The sequence below is a fragment of the Leucopleurus acutus genome (assembly GCF_964270905.1).
Source record: "Leucopleurus acutus genome assembly, chromosome: 4".
In the NCBI taxonomy this organism is placed as follows: domain Eukaryota; kingdom Metazoa; phylum Chordata; class Mammalia; order Artiodactyla; family Delphinidae; genus Leucopleurus; species Leucopleurus acutus.
Window position 1 is genome coordinate 65082382 of NC_139146.1, and position 27033 is coordinate 65109414.

The following is a 27033-nucleotide window of genomic DNA, read 5'->3' on the forward strand; positions in this document are numbered from 1 at the left end:
CCCAAGTGGAACAAGTCATTTCCCCCGGAGCTCCACTCTGCCGGTCTCCAGATCTGCGCCTGGGTCAGCGGGCAGGAGGGCTGCTGACGGTAAAATCCAAGATTCACTGAGCACTGACTCTGGGCCAGCTTGTGTTCTGAGGGCTTTACGCTAGCATATAAGCTCCATAAGGGCAAGGATTTTTTTTCTCTTTTGGTCTCTGCTGTCTCCTCAGGACAGTGCCTGGCACATAAGCAGCATTCGGTCACACTTGCTGCGTGAACGGATGAGGAAACGAAACCCGGGCAGCGCAGCATGCTTCAGGGCTGCACAAGAAGCAGCTGCCCCAGTGCCACCCGTGCAGGAACGTGTACGCGGGCTGGGGTGGACGCGGGGTCTCCGGACCAGCAACCACCCTGCAGGTCCCGGTCATTCGGTCAGAGCGGCAGACTGCTGCGCTCTTCTGGGGCTGGGGCAGCTCCCATCCCTACCCTTCCCTTGGGAACTGTGGCTTACAGCTGCTCCGCTCCTGCTGCAGAGGCCAGGCTGGGCTGTGGAGGTGGCCGTGACCTGGGCCTGGCGAGCTCGGGAGGACCTGTGGGAGTGAGGCTGGGTAACGATGCCAGCCCGGAACTGGAAAGCTGACATTAACACAGGGGGTGGCAAAGTCCTGTGTTTAGATTCAAGCAGTAAGTCGGGGGCGTGGAAAGGCCTGGCTGAAGGAAGTTGGGGACAGCGTCCTGGAGACCTGGCTCCCACTACTGGAACACAGGCCAGCAGGTAATGGGATTGCTGAGAACATTAACTATGTATCCCTGGAGGTCAAAGGACACTGTGGCCACGGTCCGTTCTCTGTCGACTCCCTTGTGGAACACTGGTTCCTTCGGGGGAACCAAGCAGAGCGTGGCCAGGAGAAAATGGTTAGGAGCCTGGTCGCCGCGAGACCCGAAAGTGGCTGAAGCGACGGGGTGGGGCACTCTGGACAAAGGAGGAAGCCAGGAGCAGGAAGGCTGGACGACAGACACGTGTGTCCAGCCCTCTAGGCACAGCGCGCAGCTCCAACCGCCTCCAAATCGCAAAAGCTGCCCAGCAAAGAGACAAACCAGGAACCTCTCTCCTCTGCTACAGGCCACACATCTCAAGTAAACACACGGAGGTCCACACAAGGACGGGCTCTGCAGCGGCCAGAGCCGCTGCATCACACAGCCGTGTCCTGACAAGTACAGGGGCCGGGCAGAGGGCGGGACGAGCGTGTAGGCATGGGCTCTGCGGGAGTGGGGGGGAAGGCGGCGACTCTGAGGCTGTGACCACGGCCCTGCCTCGCCGCTGTGTGCCTTGTGACATCAGCACGTGTTCACGGCAACCCCCGGCCGCCTGCACTTCCACAGACACACCTGCTGGTTTCGTACCCCGCTCCCTTCTTCCCGGGTCCAGGCTCAGATCAGGTGGCCCCCGCCCTGGGAAAGCTGCCCTGACTCCCTGCCCCCGCTTTCCAGCTGGGCTCGGGATACACAGCTCCTCCGCCACACCGCTGTCCACCTATTAGACCTCCTGGACTGTGGGAGGCACCAAGGCCGTACTCCTTTTGTAGGTGGAGTACCATTTAGCACGACGCCTGACACGCAGAAAGAGCATTAACCACGCTGGCTGGGCTGGCGGTCGGCCTGCTGCCCCTGCAGCTCGACCTGCAGGTCAATGTGCCGCCTCCCCCCACCCCAACCTCGTCCTTCCACACGCCCTTCCCTGCTGAGTGGTGGGCGGGGGAAAAAGGAGCAGGGCGGACCCCTGTGCCCTGACCCACCTTACCTTGGAACAGATTTCGTGGAGACTTGTGGCAATGGCTTTTGCTGGTGTGTCACATCGAAATACATGACATTTCAAAATTCTTGTGTCTTTGTCTCTTGCTACATAAGCAAAATCTCTGTGCAAACAAAGTTTATCGGTACATTAGAATGAGGAACCTTCACAACACACATTCTAGTGATGAATGTTAACTGACTGAGCAGCCAGCACGTCAGAGGTAAACACAGTACGCGGTGGTTAAAAAAATAAACAAACGTCAACAGCCACCTCAAACAGAGGAACAGTTGCATGGATCCTAGGAATTCATTTCTGAGTAAAATAACTACAGTGTTCCCCGGACCCTGCCTGTGGAGCTCCTGGAAGCTTCATGAACAACGCTTAATGAAAACCGAACTTTACCGGAACCTTCTGCCTAGAGTAACAGCAAATATCATGGTTATAAACATTATGATCACAAAACAGAAGACAGGCTTGAGAGGAGCATGAATTTGCACGAGTGAGGCTACAGTCGTGTGTAGCAGAAGCAAAACAACAGGCTCTGATGTGTAAATGTGTGCCCAGAGACCGGATCTGATCCGCAGCTGCGGAGTAAGTTGATGGACAGTCACGGGGACACAAAGAGACGCCACAGACTGAAGTCCGGTCACAGGCACTTGATTCTGCTAAACACACCTCTTACTCCAGGGCTTGGGGCGACGGCGGCAGCGTCACCCTGTATACTGTCAGCTCAGACGCCGAGGTGAGCGTGCCGCTAGGGCTGGATTTCAGCATCTGCTTTACTGATGAGAAGGATACTGTGCCCGTGACACGACCTGGCTTCAAAAGAATAACACCACACAACTAAATTTCTCAGTTGTTATTGAGGACAGTGGTTTAAAAGATCAGAGTATTTATGAAAAATAGACGCTCAGATTGACCCATCTGGTAAGGGGTCACAGTGATTTCTCTGCACGTGTTGCTAAGCCAGGATCCCTGTCTGTAGATATAACCATGGATGAATTTATTAATTACTTCTCTTAAGGTAAGAGCTGGTGGTGTTCTCACAGACTGGGATAGATTTTTTCCCCAACACAGACTTGGCTTCTTTGGGAAGGAACAGCAGTCTATCCAATGGAGGCAACTGTTCACTGGGAAGGCCCGGCCAGAAAGTCTGCCCTGTGGCCTTGCTGTGCCCCAGGCCATCCCGCAGCGGCTCCAGGCCAGGGGCATCTTTACCCACAGGCACTCGAACCTCCGCCTGTGCACACCTGCCCTCGGGTCTGCTCTGCTCCACCTTCCCCTGCGCCCTCACGTTCCACGGCAGTTGGTGTCCTCCATGCTAGCACCGGGGGGACTTCCTGATGCTCCCACCGCCGGCCCCGGCACTCCACACCCAACCCCCGTGTTCAGCCGATTTTACCTCCTGACCGTGTCTTGAAGCCAACCCCTTCCTCGCCAGCCCTGCCACCACTCAGGCACCCTAGGTGGGTCTCGCCTCCCTGCCTTTGCTCACACTGTCTCCATGCCCTGGCCTCGGGTGAAGACGCAGCTGAAGCTGGGTGAGTACCCTGCCGGGTGCTGCCGTGTTCCCCGTCCGCACAGTATTCACCACTGGGTACCATGGGCATCTATCTGCTCATGAGTTCTGTCTTCCCCACAACCCCTCGAAGCTCCGTGAAGACGATTTGAGCCTTATTCATTCCCAACACCCAGTCTGGGCCCGGCCATAATTGGTACGGAGTGCCCCCTCTCTCAAGCATAGGGATCTGCAGCACGTCCCCCCTGTTTCCCGGCGGGAAAGCTGGCTAGTGGTCAGAGGTGTGAACGGGTGCCGTGACAGTGGGCTGAGGGCAGGGTTCTGGGTGAGGAGCTGGGCCCAGACTTTGGGGGCGAGCAGAGCCCTTTTCCACACCGTGCTCCTGAGGCCTTTCCATCCTAGTCTCAACCCCCATCGAGACAGCATATTGCTTCAAAAAGGGAACGACGAGGGCTTCCCTGGTGGCGCAGTGGTTGAGAGTCCGCCTGCCGATGCAGGGGACGAGGGTTCGTGCCCCGGTCCGGGAGGATCCCACGTGCCGCGGAGCGGCTGGGCCCGTGAGCCATGGCCGCTGAGCCTGCGCGTCCGGAGCCTGCGCTCCGCAACGGGAGAGGCCACAACAGTGAGAGGCCCGCGTACCGCAAAAAAAAAAAAAAAAAAAAAAAGGAAACGACGAGAAGGCATCACTTTTGGAGACATGCTCAAGGGCAGGCAGTCTTGTTTTTGGCCCCCCTCCTTCTGGCTACTTCTCTTTCCTGGATGGTTCCTACAGTAATATATGCTACTTCTGGCTACTTCTGGCTACTTCTCTTTCCTGGATGGTTCCTACAGTAATATATGCAGTGTCTCGACAGGCACAACTCTTCCTCTTCAAAATTCCACGTTCAGTCCTCATTTCCTGAGGCCACATCTCTTTGAAGTTCTGGGGTCACCCACAGAACGTCCAAAGACCTTTGTCTGGATTTCTGGAGTCCCAAAATTTGTCCCACCAACTCCTCCAGCATCCTTACTCCAATTAAGGAGCTCTCCCCTCTGCTCCAGAAAGCTGGGACTCCACCTCCACTCACGGCACCTCCCCTTGCCTGGCGTGGTGACCACTGGCCTCCCTGTACCGTCTGGAGCTCACTACTCTACCTACTCTGTACGGCCCAGTTCAAAAGCCTGCCTGGCCCTCCGGCCCCCAGCACCTTGCTTGTGTCTGAATGCCGACAGGATCTGTATTCTGCACCACAAAGGATTACAGCTCGTTACGCCCTACCTTTAGTAGTTACTGTAGAGATCTTACCTCCATCTGTCCTCTCTGAGACTCAGAGAGAGTCAGGGACAGCTAGAGGGCAACGGATCAGGATCCAGGCGACCCAATTGCTAGTCCCATTCCGGACTCCACTGAGCTGTACAACACTGGGCATCAAGTCAAACCTCATCTCTAAGTGATGGAACATGATTTCCAAGGTCCCTTTCTGGCTCTGATATCCTATGATGTAAGCTTCCAAGATCCATCCTGCTCTCCGTGACAGCTGGTTGGCCTTACAAGTGTAGCAAGTGCAAGGTCACCATCACGGAGGACCAAACAGGCCCTGATCAATAATCAGCTCCCATCAAACTTCAGCTCTGTGCCCTCTGCTCTTTCAGATGCAACCCCTGAGCAGTAATTTTTAAAAATTATTAATCTTCATTTTCTTCTGGCTCAGGAGAAAGTGATTAATGCCTAAGGCAACCATCTGGAATCCACATCTCAAGAGGGCAGCTCTGCAGCCGCAGGCTCTGTTTGGGGGATTCTGACCCTTTTCTTTTTCAACAGCTTTGTCTTTTCCTGTTCCCTCCCAGGTACCAGGCTAACAGATCAGGGAAGCAGAAATCTGCCGGGAACTAACCTCCCAGGAGAAAACAAGTGCCTTCCTCTCCTCACTGCGGGGGTCAGGAGATCTGCATGTCTCTCCTGTTTTACTCCATGAAACATATCCCAAGTCACCCTAAAAGAGCAGAAGGCCTCAAACATGGGGATTTGCAAGACCTCCCTCTGACCCGGAGCGCAGACAGTTCGACAACTTCCTTTGTGTGCAATGAAACATATGGCTGAGTTCATCTCATCCTTGTTCAGAACGGAAATCCAAACACCTCTTAACTGGTTGTTTTAAAACCTTGGCTTTTCAGCACCTGATTTCTGAAAAAGGCTGCAGCAGGAGACAGAATAATGACCCTCCCAAGATATTCCTGTCCTCACTCCCAGAATCTGTGAATAGGTTACCTTACATGGCAAAAGGGACTCTGCAGACGGGATTAAGGGAAGGATCCTGAGAAGGGGCTGTTATCCTGGATTATCTGGGGCGGGCCCAACACAGTTACCAGGGAGAGGAGGAGGTACTTTCCTTATAAGTAAAAGAACCGACACAAGGGCTACAAGCCAAGGAAGTCACCAGCCTCGAACAGCTGGAAAAGGCAAGGCTGAGTTAGCCTCCCCGAGAGCAGCGTGGAGAAGACAGACGGGTAAGAGGTACCGGAAGGGTGGCTGCAGGACTGAGGGACGTGGGAGATGAGAAGGAGAATCCAGAATAACTCTGAGGTCCCTCCTGGGACAGCAAAGTACCCTCACACTGGGGACAGGAGGGGGAAGGATCTGGTGAAGGAAGCTGATGTGCTCCAGGTTGGACAATAGTGTGAGGTGCTTGGCGGTGGGGGGCGCCCACCAAGCAGGTGGACACTTGGTCCCTGAGCTCCGGCCTGTGGTCTGGGCCTAGGGGGCAGCTGAGGTCAGGGGAGCAGATGGGAGACTGGAGAATGAGAAAGACAAAACAACGTCTGGACCCCAAGGAGGAAAGGCGTTTGAAGGGCTAATTGAGGCCAAAGGCCCAACGAAAGGCTGAAAAAAGAGTGCTGGGAGTAGGAAGGCCCAGGACAGACTGGCTCCAAAGAGCCAGGAGAAGTTTCGGGGGAAGTCCGCTGGGCAGCAGGAGACAAGCCACTCGGTCTCAGCGACGTGAAGGTCTGCGGTGACCTCGGCCTGCCGGGCCCTTCCCCTGGAGAATGGAGTTTGGGTCCCAGCTTCAGGGTGCGGGAGTCAAAAGAACACAGTACCTCTTCTTTTTCTCCTCCTTTCTTAAACTTCTCATTCTGGAACTTCTCAAACACACAGTAGAGAGGACAGTCAATGAACACCCATGGCCCATCGTTCACTTTCACAATGACCAAGATGTGGCCTAACTCAGCCTTTCAGACTTTTTTCCAATCGGTATTATAATCCTAAAAGTCCTCATGCCCATATGTAAGAGCAATTTAACATTTTCTAGAGCTTTTCCTATATTGAGGGGGACAAGAAATAGCTTTCATTACCCGCCTCCACGGCTAGAGTATCCCTGACAGATCAGCCCAGTGCCACGCGTAGGAATTTGGGAGGACAGAGCAGTGGGCATCGGTGGGTGTCACCCAGCCAGCTGGGCAGCGCCCGCAGGGGCTCTGACACTGTGCGGTGCACTCGGGCTGCAGCTACCCGGTGCCCACAGCACGGAGAGTGTCACAGCTCAGAGCCAAGATGCGCTCAAATGGGTTTCCATGCCGCCCCCGTGGTCACGCCTCCTTCCAGGGCCTCGGTGTGGTCTATAAAACCACAGAGCTGGCCCAAATGGCCCCCGAGGTCCAGTCAGAGCAGGCGCCCGTCTTTTCTAACAAATTCTGCTAGATGCCCATCCGTCTGAGTCACTGTGTCTGACACTGAGCAACAAGGGCCACTTTTGTCCTTTGCTCCAGCTCGCTCCTGGAGATGCCATTTGCTAAAAGAGGTGCCGGTCCCCTCTGGAGTTTTGCCCCATTTATTTCCTGCAGTCAGGGGGATCACTGCATTTCCTTTGTAAACCAGGAAGTGGAAGGTTTATAGCTAAGTCTCTTCCTTACACTGTAACAGAAGTGAATCAACTACCTTTCACCATTTGCTGGCTAAGCCCTTGTGTCTCCAACTCTTCTTGTTCCTCTCCTTTTGCTCTTCTCCCCAGTAATTATTCCCCCAGAGGACCCGCAGTGAGTTCTGACAGGGAAAAATGTCAGTGCTAAGACATTGTCATGTAAGACATCTTACATGACAGCCTCAAATTTCTTAATGGCAAAGAAAACGGGCAAAGGATTGCTTTTTATTGTTCTCAGCTGAACAGCATGTAGGGGCTTAATCCATCTTTACGGAATGAATGAATAAACGACTCTTTATTCAAGTGTGTTCTATTAGAAAGTAGCCAAAACAGAACTGCTCAACCTTTCCGTAAGTCTCTCCCACCATGACCTTTACATAAATGAAATCTGCTTATGTGTTTATCCCTCCTCAAAAGGTATTTATAGGCACCTACAGACCTCGTAGCAGTTACCCAGGCTAACATTTCAAAGTCCCTCCTTCTACAGCAACCCAGACAGGTGGTATAAAACCTCATTTACTTAATGGATCAGGAGCTCCACTGCTGAATGCTCGCTGCGAACCAAAATATATTTTTTCTTAACGATGAATGGAAACTTGCCTCCCTGCAACTTTTGCCTGTGGGATTGGGTTCTGCTTTCTGGAGCTGCCCTCCTCAGGCACGTGACAGCCCAGATGTGTCTGGCAGTAGCTCTCTCCTCTCTTTTCTGTTAGATTCCCTGCCATTCACTCTCTCGCTCAATCTTTTCTGTTAGCGCTCCTGACCAAGTCTCCACGATTTGGTAACGTCTTTCACACAACCCGTATTTTGCTCAGGTCAAATCTGCGAAGGCTGGCACGTGAAGGCAACTGAATAACGTTAGTTGTTATTATAAGTGAGGAAAACGAAGTCAAAGAAAAAGCCCACTTTGAAATACTGTCTCCGTATCCACGAGGGATGTTTTAATAAATCTTTGTACTGATATGAATATAATAACACTTGTTGAAATGTACCTAAAGACACTTATCCTCCCAGCTTATCTTTCAGTAGAAGCAATAAGTGAACAGAGTTGTTACCACTGCAGAGGACGGGTCCCACCTGCAAAGAAGGACAGAAGGGCAGCAACCAGATTGGATCTAAACACTCTATTCCCAGCCCTTTATGATAAAGGGCTTTCTCTCCATCTCACCTGCAAAGGGCCTGGAAGGAGGAATCCTGTTTTCAGGACTGCCTGCTCTTCTTTGCCTAACTGCTCGTTTTCTGATTGCATTTTGAAAATCTTGTTTTGTGGGGGTTGGAGGAGGAAAGAGGGGGGAAAGGGGATGAGAAATGTCATCTTCCTAAACAGCTAATCCAGAAGGTCACACACACACACACACACACGACTTTGTTTTTCAAACTGTACCCACTGGCACATGCACCATATGCGGGCATCATTAATTTCACAAAGCTCAGGCTCTGGTTTGATAAACTCAAACTCTCCTTCTTTGCAAGCTTAAGAAGATGCTAAGTTTGTAAACTCTGAAAGGGGCATTCTAGCAGCTCATCACCTGGGTAAACACAAATTCTCTGCAGGGAAACCCTCACCAGGTGCTTTCAGGAGACACACAGACTGTGTACACAGCAGACCTGAAATTCTACCACCTGCCAATAATCCAGGTGGCTTGGGCGAACCAGAATTTGTAGCCCTCTCTAGAACAGTCTTGCTGTTAATATTCAGAGCACCTGGTTCCCAGCGAGGACACGGAGGGTAGGAACTAGCAAAGATCTGAAAACATCCTTACCATGCACTCTGACAAGAGGTGTGGTGACTTGAGACAAGGGAGCTCGTATCCAAACCCAGAGCCCTCATCCACCAGAAACCTGCATCACCTCCAGGGGCCCAGAGCCTCCTCAAAAGTAGTGAGAAAGTCAATCAAGCTCCCAAATTCTCCTAAGCAGACCCTCTGGAAGACCGACTGTGGAAGTGCTACCCACCCAGCCTACGCCGTCTCCCTTCCCTCCAGCCATTGAGCTATGACAGCAGCTTATCCTAAGGGAGGACAGTGGCCGCTAGCTGGAGCTCAGCCCCACCCAGGAGGGAGGCCCCTGGGACGGACTCCAGCACAAAAAGCAAAGAGGCCAGCGTTGGTGCCCCTTCACTTTGCCAAGCAGTACTCACAATCGTTTTTTCAAGGAGAAAAATTCCCGAACTTTCTCCTTCCATCAAAAATGGAGCTTTTATTAAATGACAGAGCTGAGGAATCATGGGGCTTAAAAGCCCCCAGTCAGCCCAATGGTCAGGCTGATGGTCAGAGCGCGGGAGACACACACATCTGAGGTACAAATGCCTTTCCTTTTGGAGTTACAGCCTTTTCATCGTAATGTTCGTCTACAGGTGGGAAGGGAGAAGAATTCCATAGATGTCTGCTAATAATCCAGACTGAAATTGAGTCAGTCCTTCCAGCTACTGGCCTAGAACCAAATCTCACCAACGAAACTCTATAGAGAAGTCATAACAAGCAGGTCCTAGTATTAGTTCTTCACGAAGCACAAAAACCCTCCTACACAACATGGTACCTAGCCTGACTATTTCTATCACGCCTTCTCCCTAGTGTGCTGGTTAGACTCTGCTCAGCCAGTAGTGAGAGGGACCAAGTTACTGTTCTGACCAACACCTTCCCCAAACAGGGTCAAGCAACAGAGGATCCGGGACCCAGAGGCAATTCCACACCATTTTAAATGCAGGACACATAACAATGATGATGAGAAAAGGTTAAACAAAACAAGTTCTGCCTTTCAAAGACAGCATGGCTATGATGGTGGCGACAGGGCATGAAGGCAGCAAGTGAGCTTTGCCAGACACTGAAGACAGCACGAAGGGGGAGAAGTGAAAATTGGTTGGTTACCTCTCTCTGAATCCGGGAAGGCATGAGGGGACAGAGCAGAAACAATACGTTAGCATTCACATGGCAACCGGTGCATAACACAGTCCCGTTAACAGCGACTCTGAGCTCTGACATCCCATCTTATTTCCCAGCTTGGCTGCAATTAATAGCCTTTCGGTGCTTATTTTAGCTGAACTCTCTCACACAGAAGTGTGTATTTTCAGCCACATTACGATGAAGCCAAGAGATGCCAGCTGAGTTTACAGAGGCAACATATCAACCTGGGGAGGTAATCAAGCCTAAAATATCACAGTGAAATACAGGAAACCATTTGCAGTGAACAGCGGCAGAGTACTTATCCTCCTTTTCCAGCTCCACCTGCTGCCAATAAAAAAACATATGGAGGGGCTTCCCTGGTGGCGCAGTGGTTGAGAGTCCGCCTGCCGATGCAGGGGTCACGGGTTCGTGCCCTGGTCCGGCAAGATCCCACATGCCGCGGAGCGGCTGGGCCCGTGAGCCATGGCCGCTGAGCCTGCGCGTCCGGAGCCTGTGCTCCGCAACGGGAGGGGCCACAACAGTGAGAGGCCCGCGTACCGCAAACAAAACAAAACAAAACAAATAAAACCCATATGGAAAAATTGACATGGCAACAGCCTTACCTGCTTTACCAACACTTCTGACATCCTATTAATAGAACTACAACATTACACTTCAGATACTTTCACGGAACTGCGTCCACAGAGGGCAACAGAGCAGGAGGGGCGGAAGCAGAGCAGAGGGCCAAGGGCGGAGGTGGGACGAGGCCGGGCCAGTAAATGAGCTTAAAGGTGAGAAAACAGATTTGTGCCGAGGAAGAGAGGAGTGGAAGGTGGAGAGGAGCCGACAGCAATTTGGAGTCTGGGGCTGAACGCTTTGAGTTCCATCCCCAGAGCTGCTCTGAGCTGCCAGAGCAACGTTGATGACGCCACTTAACCTCCGACCCCGAGTGCTCACCACCCCGTCCTGGTCTCAGCACAGCCAATTTGAAGGGGCCCCGAGGACAGAGCCCCAAGTCAGTCACAGGCATGCATCCCACTTGAACAGACTGAAGAGGCGGATAAGGAGGAAAGGCAGAAAGCTGCCCTTGCAGGGGCGCGGTGGCCAGGGTCACGGAGCGGCCAACAGGGCCCTGCGGAGATGAGGGCTGAAATCACGGCGTGGAAGAGCAAGCACGCCCCGTCGCTGGGCGGAAAGGAGAAGCTGTCCACCCTGATACTGAACAGCGACCATGACATCTTATCAAATGGGGGGGAAGGCAAGCAAGCAAAAACAACCCAAGTCGCAGATATACGGTGTTACAGGAAAAAAACAACACATGTTTGAGTGTGTATTTTAACGTACGCGTGGCAAAAAATCTGCAACAACTTAACATCCAACTGTCAGCTCTTACCTGGAGGGGAGATTACAGAGGACTGTATTTAATATATTCGTTTCCACCTCAACACTTGAGGAACACCACCGTGACACGCGTGCCCCGAGGCGCAGGTAACCACCCTGCGGTAGATGTGATGGCCACAATCACACTCCCAGCGGCTCCCAGACTACCGTTCACTGAGCTCCGGCTCTGTGATGCCGTAACAGCAACCTGACAAGGCAGATACTACTGTTCTCACTGACAGAAAAGGAAACAAGCTCAGAGGACTCGAGCGACTTGACCAAGGTACACGGGAAGTCAGCGTTCGACCGTAGGCCTGCAGGACTCTCATTCTGGTCTTCTGGGAATGCGCCTAGGACGGGAACCCCACGCTTCTTCACAGTCCTGCAGAGTCACCTCACGGTTTGTCTCCCAAATGAGCCAGCATGCTGCTATGCACAGGTGTTCAAGATGGGGCAAAGGGTTTGCAACTGGGGTTTTAGGTAAACGGGGGGACCCCCCCCTCCCTCTCTGAGGCCTGTGAACTTTTGCACGGGAAGAAGGCAGCTGAAAATTCCCAAGAGAGGCCCTTTAGCTGAGTAAGCAGTCAGAGCTGTGTTCATACCCTGCTGGCTACTTACCCTCTCTTTTTCCTGGGGTCCCTCTCTGTGGCCCTTGGAACCTGTTTCCTCGTCAGTGAAAAAGGGACAAGGACCCCTGGCTCAGGGTAATCATGCGGACTCAATTAAACGAGATGGTGTGTGCAAAGAACGCGTGTTCTGTTACAAGTGCGACAGACTCCATCACTACAGTTATCATCCCCAGGTCCCCTGACAGTGTCATGGCTCAGTTGGGTCGTGCTGGGCAGCGTTTGAGACGAAATGTCTCCCGCCGAAGGGAGGCCACTTGGGGGAGTATCTGCGGCCTCAGATTTACTGGGCACCACTTAGCATAGCATTGAGCGCACCTCCCTCCACCTTGAGCCTGGCCCTCTGCACTGCCCCACTATCAAGACCAGTTTTTGGAGGCAATTTAGATCATCAGCAAAGGATCCAAAGACCTGGACTCTGGTCCCAGTGTGAGTAAACACTCTGCAAGTCACTTAACCTCCATCTTGGGTTTCTTATCTAAGATCACATGCTCTTGGAATCTCCTAATGCTCAGATGTTTATCAGAAAAGAATTCAAGTGCTTCGATTCTTCCAAAAATGAATGGGCAGCATTTCTTTGACTAACTTTTGATTTATGCCAGGTGCTTTTAATTTTTTATTCTTAATAAAAAGCCTGTGCCTAGTATACGTGGTATATTTAAGTAACCTTAAGTCTAGACCCCCAAGGACGCGATCTGTTTCTTTCGCGTACAATTATTATGGGCGCCTTGGATATTTGAAATCAGACCCATTACTCGTGATTCACTTAAGGAAATGACATCGATATGTAGCTACCCTGCTTTTTCCCTGAGGGCAGTACTCAGAAAAATGACACTGAACCTTTAACAAGGTTAATTTGTTTGGGGTTAATAGACACTGCTCGCTTTAAGTGTTGAAGAGAAAAACAGCCATAAATAGGGACTTCAGAGAGATCTTTGAAATGTCATTGGAAAAATGCAGCAGGGTCCTAGTGGCCGCGGCTTCACCAATTCGACACCTTGTAACGTGCTGGGGCAGAAACAGCGGCCCAAAGTTGGGCCTCTGCGTGAAGCGTCATTCTGAGAGCAGGGAAGGCTCCATTTAGAGCCAGGTGCAAGCTTACTCCCGTCTCACCACACAAGATGCCAGTGGGAAGAATTCAGCCCCATGATGAATTCCACACCAGCCTCACACCCGAAGCCTGCCCGATCTCCATGTTCTCGGCGGCGGTTTCTTGGGAAAATGAACGGAGGAGTAATTGGCAATGTTTTCATTAAAATAAGCCTGAAATAACAGAACTACTTGGCATGTGTAACCGGGCATCCAGATGAATAGGAAATTACACACACACACAAAAAATAGCATACCAGAATAACAATGTCTACTCCAGCTCTTTGGAAGAGGACGCATCTCCCCAGCACAGCCACCTACTTCTTATGCAATGCACACCATCTACTTTTCACAAACTGAGCATGTAAAGCAAAGACTTGCCAGGGTACTTCTCGCTCCATGTTTGCAGGACTCTCTGCTTCGTACTACTTTTTGGTGCTCGTCTGCCATCACTGAGAGTCTTTTGAGCCTTCTGAGCGCCGGCACAGACCAGCATTACCCACGTGGCAATGAAGTAAAGACATAAAACTTCATGTCATGAAGGCTCTCAAACAAACTCATGAACCTGACAGTTTCTTTTTCCCCAGCTTCAAGTTTTTTGTCTCTGACATTTATTCACTGTCTGCATTTGGTCAAGGCCCTTAGCCTCTTTGTTCTTCAGTCTCCTCGTCTGTGAAACGGGAGCAGTAAGTGGTACTACTCATTTCCTAAGAGTGCTGTGAGGATCGCACCCATTAATCCGTGTCAGACTCTCACAGCAGGACGGTGTGCAGTGTGGACCGGATGGGTACGCTGAGTAGTGCCGTTACCAACTGAGAGGGAGGAGGTCTGCCAAGAGGAAGGTTTCTAACCTCTTTTGGATCATGGAACCTTTTGGACTCTGATGAAAACACTCCAGATAGAAATACATACAGACCCACACTTTCACACACCATCGCAAGGGGGTGGTGGGGAGAAAGTTCAATAATCCCTGAAACTCATTCACAGACCCCTTTAGAATCCACACCCTGCAGGTGAAAGACCTCCGAACTGAACTCTGAGTTTATGCAAATTTACCATCTGGTGTCTAGTGAGTTTCAGAAGATGCAGCTCAGGGAAAGGTTCTGTCCGTCCCAGAACCAAACGGCAGCAGGAACACTTCTCTCTGACAAGTGTACCTTCCTTTGCAAAACGAGTATCCTTCCCACCTCCCTGCTCCTGTCTCCCCCTATCCCCTACCCCAGCACCAGGGAGCCTGTTAACTGGTGACTAGCAGACACAGGCCTTAGCGTTCCAACTAGAATAAGTGTGAAGTTGCGGATCTAAAGTGGTTTAAGGTTATTGAAATTCAAGGCACATTCTTCTAAACAAAGGACTTTCTCATGCCACCAGAGAGAAGACACAATAGTTACCAGTCAGCTTACTACTGAGGCAAAAAAGGATATTTGAGAGCAACCAGGAAATGAGAATATTTTTTAAGTCCGTCTTTGAAGACAGCAAGAATTAAGGAGCGTCTGCTTTCATCTGTGCTGTCTTACAGTTAAAAACAAAAACCAAAAAACCTTGCTTCTCTGAATATCTGAGCAAAAAGAGAATACACACACACAACTTATATTGAGTTCTCAAGTGAGAGATAATTCATGCCACATTACGGTTTCACGGTATAAAGTTCAGGGCACAATCAAAGGATAAAATTAATGTAAAATATACCTGAATTGTGAAACCATGGGCTGGCTTCCTTCCTGAAAGCAGAGATGGCAAAACAAAAAACAAAATACTTTGATACCCGGAAGGCCCCTATCTGACAAGGTCTGAGAACAAGGGAACATTTAAAGACTCTGGTACAGAGCGGGGAAGATGACAGTTCCCCGTACGGGGAAAGTGGTTTCCATGCAAGAAGTTCCACGACGGCACCAACCACTGGCAGGGTACGGACCAGGCTCTGAGTTAAAACCACGGCAAGCCTGTGGGGGAATTTCCTTCAACTCCATGCACCCAGTCTCACGGAGGGCCTCTTGTGGGGAAGACACATTCTTAAATCTGTCTCTGAATTTTCAAGAGGCTTTAGGGCTATACCTATATAGCCAATCCCCATTCCTTTGCGCAGACAGAAGGAATACTAGTACAGATAACACAAAAGGCCAAAAGACATTTGGTCTCCACTTACATTACGGAAACTTACATGTAGATACAAGTATCCCTAATACTCTGTAGACTCAATAATACCTACACACAAATAGACATCAACACTAGAATGATTGCTAAAAACAAAATACCACTAGCGGTTCCCATTTTATTCAATCTGCACCCAGCCAGCCAGGCTCCGTTCTGGGTGCACATTAACGCCAAGCCACACGATACCCTTGAAGGGGAGCCTCGCGACTCTCATTTTATGAGAGAATCTAAGGTTCAAAACCCCCAAGCTAGAAAGTGGTGGATCCACAAATGGGAGACGGGTTGGCCTGGCTGGTCTCGCCCTGGCTCTGTGTTTTGGGGGCACCTGAGCCTGCCTCCTTCCCAATGAATGGGCTCTCCTCAGGACCTCACCCCTTGATGAAGAAAGGTGGCCTCAGCTCTCTGCTCCTGTCTCCATCCCTACTGGATTTTTGGTTGCACCACAGCTGGACCTGGTGACAAAAAACTGTGTTGTGGGACTTCCCTGGTGGAGCAGTGGTTAAGAATCCGCCTGCCAATACAGGGGACACGGGTTCGAGCCCTGGTCCGGGAAGATCCCACATGCTGCGGAGCAACTAAGCCTGGGCGCCACAACTACTGAGCCTGCGCTCTAGAGCCCGCGAGCCACGACTACTGAGCCTGCGTGCCTACAGCCCGTGCTCTGCAACAAGAGCAGCCACCGCAGTGAGAAGCCCGCGCACCGCAATGAAGAGTAGCCCCCGCTCGCCGCAACTAGAGAAAGCCCGCGTGCAGCAACGAAGACCCAATGCAAGAAGGGAGGGAGGGAAGGAGGGAGGAAGGAAGGAAGGTAGGGAGGAAGGAAGATCTCCTGGTATTAAGAAATTGTTTAAAAAAACATAAGTGCTGTGTTTGGTCTAAATAACTTTGCAGGGCAAAGGCTGAGGACTTCATTCTTTACACAGCAGACACTTACCCTGTCGCTCCCCTGCTTATGACTCTTCCCCCACCCAACCCCACACTCCCCATCTATCTTTCTGACCTCACTTCCTGCCTCACCCACACTTGCTGGGCTCCAGCCATACTGTGTTCACAAACACGCCCACCGCTTCTGCCTTGGAGCCTGTGTGCTCACTGTTCTGCTGCCTGGACACTGAGTCCCCCAGATCTCCCATGAAGGACTCCTTGTCATCATTACCTCCAGAAGACCCCTCCGGACCACCCAGTCACCACCAACTCTCAAGGCTTCTAAAACTACCCTGCTTATTTGTTTACTGTCTGTCCTTCCTTCTGCCCGACAAAAAAGTAAAATTCGCGCGAACGGCAACGTTTCTGCCTTGTTCACTCACCACCATGGGGAAGTGTTCACTCCTCACTGCCTGGCACATAATAGGTAATCAATAAATATTTTTTACTAAATAACTAAGTAGCATAAACAAAGGTCTTCCTCCCTTATTCCTGATCATGTTGGTAGGAGAATAATGCCATGAATAATAGCGACTTGGCTGGATTTCTTTTTCTACTGCTATCGTTTACTACAGCCAGCACTTTAATAATGGCTTTAGTTCACATTCCGTTCTCATGTCAAGGAGAAAGAATGTTAATAAAACATATATTTTATCTGAATGGGCAGGAAGCGAGTTCTTAGAAGATTATTAATCTCTTGTGACTCAATTTGAAAGCAAAGCAAATCTATACTCTGATCATCTCCAGCAGAAACGTTTCCAGAGCCCCTAACTAGGCTCCTTCTTTAGAACATTTGTCTAAATGAAAAACGGTTCCTCTGCTCCTAAAGAAATCAATATATAAATTTCCCTTGTACATTGATTTCTATCAAGGGCTACGGACTCCCCAGACACTCTTCTTTATCTTTGTACTCTAAGAGAAATAAACTTTTGTTTATCATTTAGAGAAAAGACCCCAGACAACACATTTCCATACATGCGGAGGCAGAGGCAGTATGGAGAGCTGGACTATATATAAGGCCGCACAGAGCATTCCCCCAGTGCCCCCCGCGTCCCCAGCCGGGAGGTGCTACACTGTCTGAGCAGGGGTTAACTTCTGGATACAGTTTGAAAGAAGACACACCGTTCCTGTTGAATGAGGTTACTTCTTATACACAGGTAGCCTCCTTACTCCAGAATCTTTTTTCTTTTCCCTCAAATATAATAAATCTTTAAAAAAATAAAACCACAATCCCATCACGGTAGCATCCTGTTTTTACTGTCCGAGTTCACCTTCCTTTTATTGTCCATATGTCTTCACACTTGACAAACAGAATTAACATGCCATCTCGAAGAAGCTCAAGCGTAGGTTCAGGGACGTTCAAATGACGGTCTGCCGCAGAAGTACCCCCACCAGCCTGACCTTCTTCAGGAGTGCTCTCTGGAGACTGGTTTTCAGAGCACCATAAAGCTGCCCAAAGGTGACCGAGCCTTCTTGCTTCCAAAGGACAAGATCTCTATTTCAGTTGTCACTGTGGTTTCCACTCAGGTCCTCCTTTACATCAGGGGTCGCAAACGACGGCCCCAGGACCACAGTCCAACCACCCCCTGTCTGCTTGTATAAAGAGTGTCACTGAACACAGCCGTACTCCTTCGTCTCCTACTGCCTAAGGCTGCTTCTGTGCCAGCGTGACAGCGCTGAGGAGCTGCAACAGAGACCACAGAGCCCCAAAGATTTAATATCTGGACTTTCACAGAACAAGTGTGGAGCCCTGCTCTAGATGTCGGCCTGATTCAGAGGTGCAACACACAACATGGACCAACAGCGAGACTAGGACCAGCTCAATGACTTGCGGAGCCCAGTGCAAAATGAAAACGCAAGGCCCTGCGTGAAAAGATTATTACGAATTTCAAGATGGTAACAGCAGAGCAGTGAACCAAGCGTGTATTAAACCCGTTGCGACTGGCTGAGATGGTGGAATAATCCTTCTTACAGGTGACAAACTCCAGGGCCAGCTGGAAACTATTCCACCCAGAAGCAGGAGTAAGAACTCTTCCAATTTGCAGTTTTAGAATCAAAATATCTTTTGCTCAACTAAAATACATGGGTGCCCGAAATGAGAACCAGAATCAATATGGGTCTCTGCTCCAGCCATTTGATTTTGGAAGAGTCACTAGCAGGCTATGACTCTTCTTAGAATGTTTTTCTTTTTTCTTTTTTGGGGGGTGCGGGGGGCTGGATAAAGAACAAAACACACTGGACTCCTTGAAAACAGCATTTTCCTGTAACCTGGCAAACAGATGCGTGCTTTGACATGACAGAATCAGGTCAAATCAGCCCCGATTGTCAACTGTGTTCTCTGCAGCTGCTTTTCCTCTATCATAATTATTTCAGCTGTCATAATTTATTCATCCACAGACTCACATGTTCTAGGGTAACAAGTCCAGGCTTCCAGATCAGAAGGGATGGCAGCCCAAGTCACTTCTGCCCCTTCTCATCTGCCTAAAATTCTGACTGCAGAAGAAATATTTTCTGCATCAATATTTTTCTGAAAACCCAAACTAAAGATGGTTTCAAAACCAAAGTTAACGGACAAAGACACTGTAAGCTTTCATGTTCACAAATCGGAAGCTAGAAGGAGGGGCCCCCCCAAAAAAATCCCATCAGAGACCAAGTATTTCATTTCTCTAGTTTTTAGATACAAGGAAATGGCTTTTCTAGCTCGCAAAATGCACAGTGAATTTCCTGCAAAGTTACTAAGGAATATTACTCTTTCTGATTTTAAATAGATATAGAACAAGTCTTATTTACAACAGAATATCTGTTGTTGGAACAATGGAGGATACTGTATATGAAAGAAACAACTTCAGATGCAATTATCAATGGTATCTTATAAATCTGGAAGGAAAGGCAGAGTAATTCCGTATGGATTAAAGCTTAAACCTGTCTTCTTTCTTACTTTGATCCTTCATTTTTATGACAGAACAGAGAAAATGCTCAAAGGTCTGATAACCAGTTGAGAAGGATAGTCAGGGCACTGAAGGGTGAAAATGTCCTAGAAACGTTGGCCAAATGCACAGCACTCCACTGGGTAGGGCCGCTCATCTGCACTGGAGAATAAGACAGAATTAAGTCAAGGTCTTGGTATAATATAAATTGAAAGTGAGTCGCTCATTGCTTAATTGTCTTTATACAGTCATTACTTCCATTAATACATATATCCAACAGAAATAAACAATGAATCTAAAAATCCAGGTACGGTCCTAGGTGACTCCTTGTCCTGCATCTTCCATAGTCAACCCTGCCAGTTCAACCTCCACAATCCGCTTCTCTTCATCCCCTCTGCCACCACTTTGATCTTTCGTGGACCAGGACTCAATAACTGAACCCTCAGCTTCCAGCTCAGCTGCCGACATCCATACCCCTTAATAGCATTCACTGAGATCTTTCTTCATGAAACAAATTAGATCATGGCACTCCCCTGGTTACCACCTTTCAGAGGTTTCTCATGGCATTAAAAAGAAAATTCAAACCTTCAACCGTAACCGAAAAGCCCTGTATGATCTTGTCCCCCAGGCCCCAAGCACCTCTTCCAGCGCAGCACGTATCACTGGACTTCCCGCTCCGGGCTCCAGCCACCCTGGCCTTCTCTCACATCCCTGAACATGCTGAGCACCCCTCGTCCGTCCTCCTTCCTCCTGCTCCCGTCACACACCCGGCTTCTTCCCAGCTTTCAAGGTCAGCTCAAATGCCACCTCCTAGGATGGGCTGCCCCTTGGTGGCCCCTTTCCCCACCGAGGTACTCTCTCTCTGTTGCACTGTGCTGTTGACCTCACAGCACCCATCATAATCCGTATCATCTTGCTTCCTGAATTGTTTTTCCAGCTTATCTCCCGCCTCTTTGAACCCTATCTCTCCCACTTCCTCATGTACCTCACGAGATGCCTGACACACGGATGTTCCACATCTGCTGAAGGGCAAATTAATCTACAGATTATAAATATCAAGTACGTGTGATAACCATAGTTAAACCCTAAAAGCAGAAAATGAAATATTTCATCTACATTCATTCAACAATTCAATTATTTATGGAGAGCGTCCTATGCTAGGTACTATGTTAAGAACAAAGGAATTCAAAGAGCTAAGACCTTCTCAAAAATGTCATAGTCTTTATTTAAAACGGGCAGTTGAAAAGGACAAGTTACACTACTCTTTAGTATGTTTTCACATGACCCTAGGGATCTGTGGAAAAGTCTGAAAGCCCAGACGAGTAAGAAATTAAGTACCATCAGTACACTCCCCCAAATCCATGAAAAGTAGAGAGTGCATGAGAGGGGTTTCCCAACCATGTTCCATGTCTCTAAACCTAGGAGTCACCTCAACCCCTGGGAAACTGGGGACAGATATAAAGCTTAGCTCAGTCAGTGGTCCAGAATGAAGTTCATTTCCCTGAGGGGCTGTTCAAGATGAAAGCTACCGAGGTGAGACTAGGAGACTGCATGAAGGATAGTTTTTGAAACAGACTGGAATTACCACATCTGAAAAAACAGTGCCACTGTTCAAACTCTTTGAGAACTCAGCTTCTCCTGGCCCTTCTTGCAGTCCCAGGCTCCTCCGAGAGGTATCCACCATCAAGGCAAGCATGTTCAAGAAGACAGAGTCCAGCGCACAACGACCCACTGGTCTGATCAATACCTCCATCCTTGGCGTGGAGGTGACTTTGGCCCCATCTGTTTGCACCTACAGCCTGGGCTCAGCTGACCTCCCGGGCAGCAGCTAGCAGCAGCATCCTCCTGGCTCACCTCGGGGTCATCCACACTGCTCCCCAGGGATGCTCCAGTTCAGAGGACCCAAAATGGATCCTGTGCTAGAACAGTGTGAGCTCCAAGAAAGCAAGAAGGTACTTGTTGCATTTACTATTTGATCATTAGTGCCAATGCCAAGCACATAGCAAGTGTTCAATAAATGCTTGTTAAATAAATTATCCCCATTGCTCAAAAGCCAGGACTTGTTAGAACGACAGAAAAACTCATAAACGAACTAGCAGCGGTCAGAAAGGTGGCGTTCCTGACCAAACCGGCACACACAGCCCATGCCTTCACTCTGAGTCAAGTCCGACAGCACTTTCTACAACGACAGTGGCTGATGCCTTGTAGAAAGTCTTTCCCCTACTAAGCTTGTTCTACACATCTCACTTTGGACAACAAAACCGCTGGTAACTTATAAAATTACAGACAAAATTTACAAATACAGATTTAGGGCTGTTCTCCTCACAAAACATTACGTGTCTAACTTCTTGGGAAAGGCCTCAGGACACCTCTGTTCTGAAAGACTTCACAAAGCAAATAACAACTCAAGGGCAGTGGCAAAGATCTGAACTTTGGGGAGAAAGCTTAAAAACTGCTTTCGTGTCAGAGTAAGGCTGGAGGAGACAACTGACTGCTCCACGGTCTAAGGAAACCAGAAAGAGAACAACACGAGGAAAGCAGGCGGAATCCACCATTCATGATACTAGTCAAAGCTAGGCTGCAGCTGCAGTTATAAAGAGAAAGAAAAGACTAATAAGATTGCTCCTCCCCCGTCTCTTCCCACCCAAGGCAGTAATGAAGAGTCACAGCTAACACATTAACTGGGGAATCGATAGACATGCCTGGATACAATACTGGTACAGGGAAACAGATAATACACAGATTCCCCGAGAATCCAATCAAGTGTTGTGTTCAATATTTAGATCACGTTTTTCTTAAAAAAACAAAACAAAAAAACCCAAACCAAAAATCTACTTCTTTTTTCAGTGCCAAGAACAAGCACGTGATAAGTTGGCAGCTTTTTACCTTTTGGGAATTTGAAACATTTGCGTGGAAGTCCACCAATACTGTAAGTCATCCAACTAAAATTATTTGAAACCGCACAGTCTTTCTACACCAAAGGATATTGCTTTTAATTCAAAAATCGGATTACCAAGATCCTGCAATATTTTTCACTCCTAATGTAGACAAGAGGACATAAACGTGGATTCATCAGAGGGCATGTGAGATGAATGCGCTCATTTGCTCAATCATAACACTGGACACAACAGAAATGCCCAGGGTGGACCATCTGAACAGCCCACCCCTGAACAGCTTCCTGCCACCCCGGTAAATTGCATCAAAAGACTCCTCCACCTTCCCTCCATTTCATACAATACTCATCCTTCCCTCCAGCAAGGCATAAAGACCCCTCCTCAGCCCTCCCGGCCGCCCCGAACCTCGCAAAGCACTGACTCCGGGGAAGGGAGGATGCAGCCTTTGTCCCGCGGGTCGGGTCTCCCGGGCGCAAGCTCGGGCGCCCACCCCGCCAGTTACCTCTGCGCTCACCTGCAGACAAAGGCGCGCCGCTCCCACCCCACGCCCCTCACCTTGGCCTCCCGGGCGGCCCCGGGGCTGGGCGAGGATGCCGCCCCCGTGCCGGGGACGAGACCAGGTTGCGGGCACCAGCCACCCCGGAGCGGTCGCTCACACCAGCTGCTGTGCGTTCCTTCCGTCTCAAGTTGAAGCAAGTGCAATCCGCGCCTCCCCACGCGCGGCCCGCCCGCCGCCGCAGCCCATTGGCTGCTGGAGAGGCACGTGGTCCGCCCCCGCTCCCCGCCCGTCCCCGCCCACCGCTCACTCCCCTGCCAGGTGCCCCCAGCCAGGTGCTCTCAGCCGCTGGGGCCAGGGCCAAGGCGAGCAAAAGAGAGGGGCGGAGTACCCCCATACTGTGCCGAATGTTTCCCTTTTGGGACTCCCAGGACTTTGAAACTTCATCCTAATCCCACCTCTTTAAAAAGCTGACATGCCGGGCCTGGGTTTCCGGTTTCTCTTACAACCTGCCTGATTGATGCCAGGGAGACGGGCTGTCCTGCAACCCATAGCCAGAAAGCCTCTGCAATATTACAACTAAGCAGAAGCAAACTGTAGTTTAATCAGTCAGGCAGCAAGTTTTGAACTGAGCTGAAAGCAGTTTTTACAGATTCGTTGACAATTTACACGAAGCCCATAACAGTGGTTCACCCCGCCACACCTTCCCCTCCCGGCCTCTCCTAAGACACCTTGCCCAACACTGTCATCTAGCTGGGAGCTTCCTCCCTCCCGCACATACTTGGAAGCAGAAAAGTGTCCCCTTGGCTAAACAACAGCATTTAAGTAAGAGTGCTGGCCAGCCACTGGCCAAAACAGTTCTGAAAGGAAAACCCAAGGTCTCTTACTGACCATATTTTTTGTGTAATGAAAGTACTTCCTTTTCCTAATTATTTCTGGGCAAGAATAAGTTATTTGAGCGATTACAAAATGAAACAGGCAGGGGACATCAGCCATGTTTTCTGCCAAATTCAAAGTTCCATCCCTCCTTTTATAAGGAAAGGAACAGAAAATACAAAGTATACATGGAAAATCAAGGGAGTATGTAACTAAAAGGCCTTGTCTGGGTTTAGTAAAACATACCACAGATATACTGGAAGCTCTTTTTTAATGTTCCTGTTTTAAAAGAGGATTAAACATCTCACTCATTCAACATTTATTAAGCTATTCCTAAGTGCCAGGCTCTGTGCTGACTATTTTATATTAGGCTTTTCTGGTTAGCGACTGTTTTTCAAGCGAGGCATGATTTAATTCACGGTGTATTGAATATATGACCAGTAATACCTGAGTGATTTAGAAGCACTGTTTACAATGAACTGCTCTGGCAACCGCAGCTGTTTGGAACACAGCCAATACTAGAAGTGGGCATGGGGGTGGGCTTGAGTCTTGGGGTTCATCAGGGGTTCAACAGGTGTCACCTAGTCTGGAGACATGAACTGACTTCACCGGACTGCACCTGTCACCTTGTCAGAGGGCACCTTTCCTTCCTTACACATAATTCTAGTCAGTTTGGTTATCTGCTTCTCTGCCTACAGCCAAGGGGAAGCCACAAATCAGATGGGGCTGCCAGGTGCCCACTGGTGACAGCACAGTATGACAGCCAAGGGTCTGCTGGCAGGGATGACAAGACCTGCCAACTCTACCTCCTCCTGCTGTCTCAAAGTCACCCCCTCTCTCCGACTCCAGTGTCACCACCTAGTGCCAAGCCCCCGTCTCCTCCCATCGGGATGGTCGTAATAGTCTTCTCGGAGTCTCCCTGTTTTCACTCTTGTCCCTGACCGGCTATTCTCACTGCAGCCACACACATGACCCTTTAGAAAAAGAAATCACACATCCGAGCACCCACGCTCCTGCTTGCAAACTCTACAATGGCTTCCTGTTAGTTGGAAATAAAGTCCATAATCATTTTCAGGGGTCTCTGAGGCCTCTTGGGACCTGGTCCCTATTTTCACTCTAGTCATTGCTGCAACCACATTCCCTCCTCTTTCTGTCTGCTCCAGCCTCCTCTCCTTCCAGTTTCCGGAACACGCCCAGCTACTTCCCACCCCAGAGCCTTTGCACCAACTGTCCCCTACCCCTGAGATGCTCTTCACTGCACTACTCACCTGGCTAATCCGTCTCATCCTTCAGATCTTAGTTTACCTACCTCCTTGCGAAAAATCTTCCTAACAGTACCACCCATCCCACAACCCCAAGCATCCGGACTCTTCCTGCACAGTCCCCGTCTTCTTCATTTTCTGGTGAGTTTTATAAACTTATAGTGGGGTTTGCTTTTGTTCCTGAATAGTAAAGAATTCAGCCTTGGCCAAAAAGAGGTCTGGCTCTTGCCATTGGCTTCTGGGAGGTAATCTTTAAGACACGGAATGCCATACCTGATATGAGTGTTTTTGTTTACCTGGGGGTCTCGGGTCACGCCAGATAGTCTAACAATGTGATTTAGGGTAGGGGCTTTGGGTCATTTGGCCTTAGTTCCACCTCTTGTGGGGCTAGAGACGTAGCTCAGCCACATGGACGGTCAACCGTGTCCACGTGATGGAGCCTCCATAAGAAGTCTGGACACCAAGGCTCAGATGAACTTCCCTTGTTGGCAAATACTCTGTGCACACTGTCACACATCAGTGCTGGGAAGGCTATGCTGTCCGTGAGCCCACGGGGAGAGGACAACGGAAGTTCCTTATGTGGCTCTCTCCTGGTCTTGCCCTACGTACCTCTTCTCTTGGCCGAGTTTAATCCGTACCCTTTAGCTGTGAGTGAGTTCTGTGACTCCTTCTAGCAGATTATCGAATCTAAGAGTGGTTTTGTGGGCTGTTCCTCATATTTTCAGCAGCGAGCACATCTCCTGACACACAGTAAGTGCTTAATACATTTAACAATCAAATTTAATAAATTACAATTTTTTATGGGTACTTTTGAAATGAGCACATAATCAGCATGTAATGCCTTAACAATTTAAGGAATAGATGTCCATCTCGCCAACTCCTACTTCTGAGTCAAGGTCCAGATCAAACGTCATCTTTTCCCTGAAGCCTTTCCCCACTCCCTAGGGCTTGCCATCCTTGCCTGTGTTTTCTGGCCCATTGCTCTGCTTTCAGAGCAGTCAGTGGTATTGAAATGTCTGTTCTTGAGAAAGAGCTATGTTAGATCAACTCTGAGTCCCTAGCACTGGGCACGGTGCTTACACAGAGCAGGTATACAAAAGGTGTTTGCAGAATAAAGGCAATTTTTAAAAAAAAGGATTTGGTTTATTGAAAGATAGGTTCAGTTATCTGTGAAATCCTGGTACATATTACAGCTCATTCCCTGAAAAATAAGGTAGCTGCTACTATAGTAACTGAGTATTATAATGGTGCTCTACTCTATTATTTTCTTTTATTCTTTCTAAAAATAAAAATGTTCCTCAAAATTATTAACCACATTAAAAACTTGACATGCTTTAAATAAAAATATGAAAGCAGATCACCAAACTTTTAAGCATCTGACTCCCTATAGAATGAAATATTAGTTTATTTACATAATACATTAAGAAAAAAAAATCCAAGCCCTAATCTTATTCTCCTCTGTACAAACCTAACTGAAAATTCAAAGAGCACACCAATAACCTATGGTGTCCGCAAGTAGCACAGAAAAATCAATTTTATTTCCTTCAGACCTGTATTTAAACTGGATAATAATGCTATGATGTGCAACAGCCATAATCCAATTTCAATTTATTTGATTAGATGAGTATAAACATTAAATAAGAAACCAATAGGATCGTCATAACAATGTTCACGCTGTTAACTCATTATAGGCAAAGCATTTTAATTTGCTCCTAGAAAAATGTGCTGCTAGAAAATATACAAATATGGATTTGAACAATCCTTAAATCCCATACACAAAGATCCTTACATTGCCTCACCCAAAGACAAAAGCAGCTGTGAACCTGGAGGCCACTTGAAACTCCCCCTGAATTTAGGATAAGGAAAGCTCCAAACGACTCCCTGAACATTTGAATTTTTTGGGTTTTTTTATAAACATTCCTTTGTGTCACAATGCAGAATCACAGAGGATATCAAAGCAGCACCCACATTGGTGGTTCTTAAATTATAATGTGCATAATAATTGTTAAAATGAAGATGCCCGGGCTCACTCCAAGACAGTCATCCAGAAGGTCTGGCTGGAGTGACCCCTTGCTCTTTTCACAAAAGCACCCAGAGGATTGGGAGGCAGGTGGCCTGTGAACTGTACACCGAGAAACTGTTTCCAGAGAAGGGGACAGGAATTCTGTGTTGGTGAAGGAAGTCAAATGACACAGATAAAGACAATGGACAATGCGATGCTGTAGCACTTTGTGTCCCCCACTGGACTCTGAGCTCCTGGGAGCTCAACCATACCTTTTTTGGTTTTGTGTCTTTGGGCCCAGGTCAGCACCAAGCACTTACTAAATTA

General features: G+C 49.0%; 1 protein-coding gene across 1 annotated transcript in view; it reads right to left on the reverse strand.

Moving 5' to 3' along the window:
* The window catches only part of APBB2 (amyloid beta precursor protein binding family B member 2), a 345736-nt gene that overhangs the window by 12958 nt on the left and 305745 nt on the right, over positions 1 to 27033 (reverse strand). Inside the window, exon 14 of the mRNA XM_082838844.1 lies at positions 1786 to 1900. Coding sequence (XP_082694970.1) covers positions 1786 to 1900 — 115 coding nt within the window. The remainder of the gene's footprint in view (positions 1 to 1785; positions 1901 to 27033) is intronic.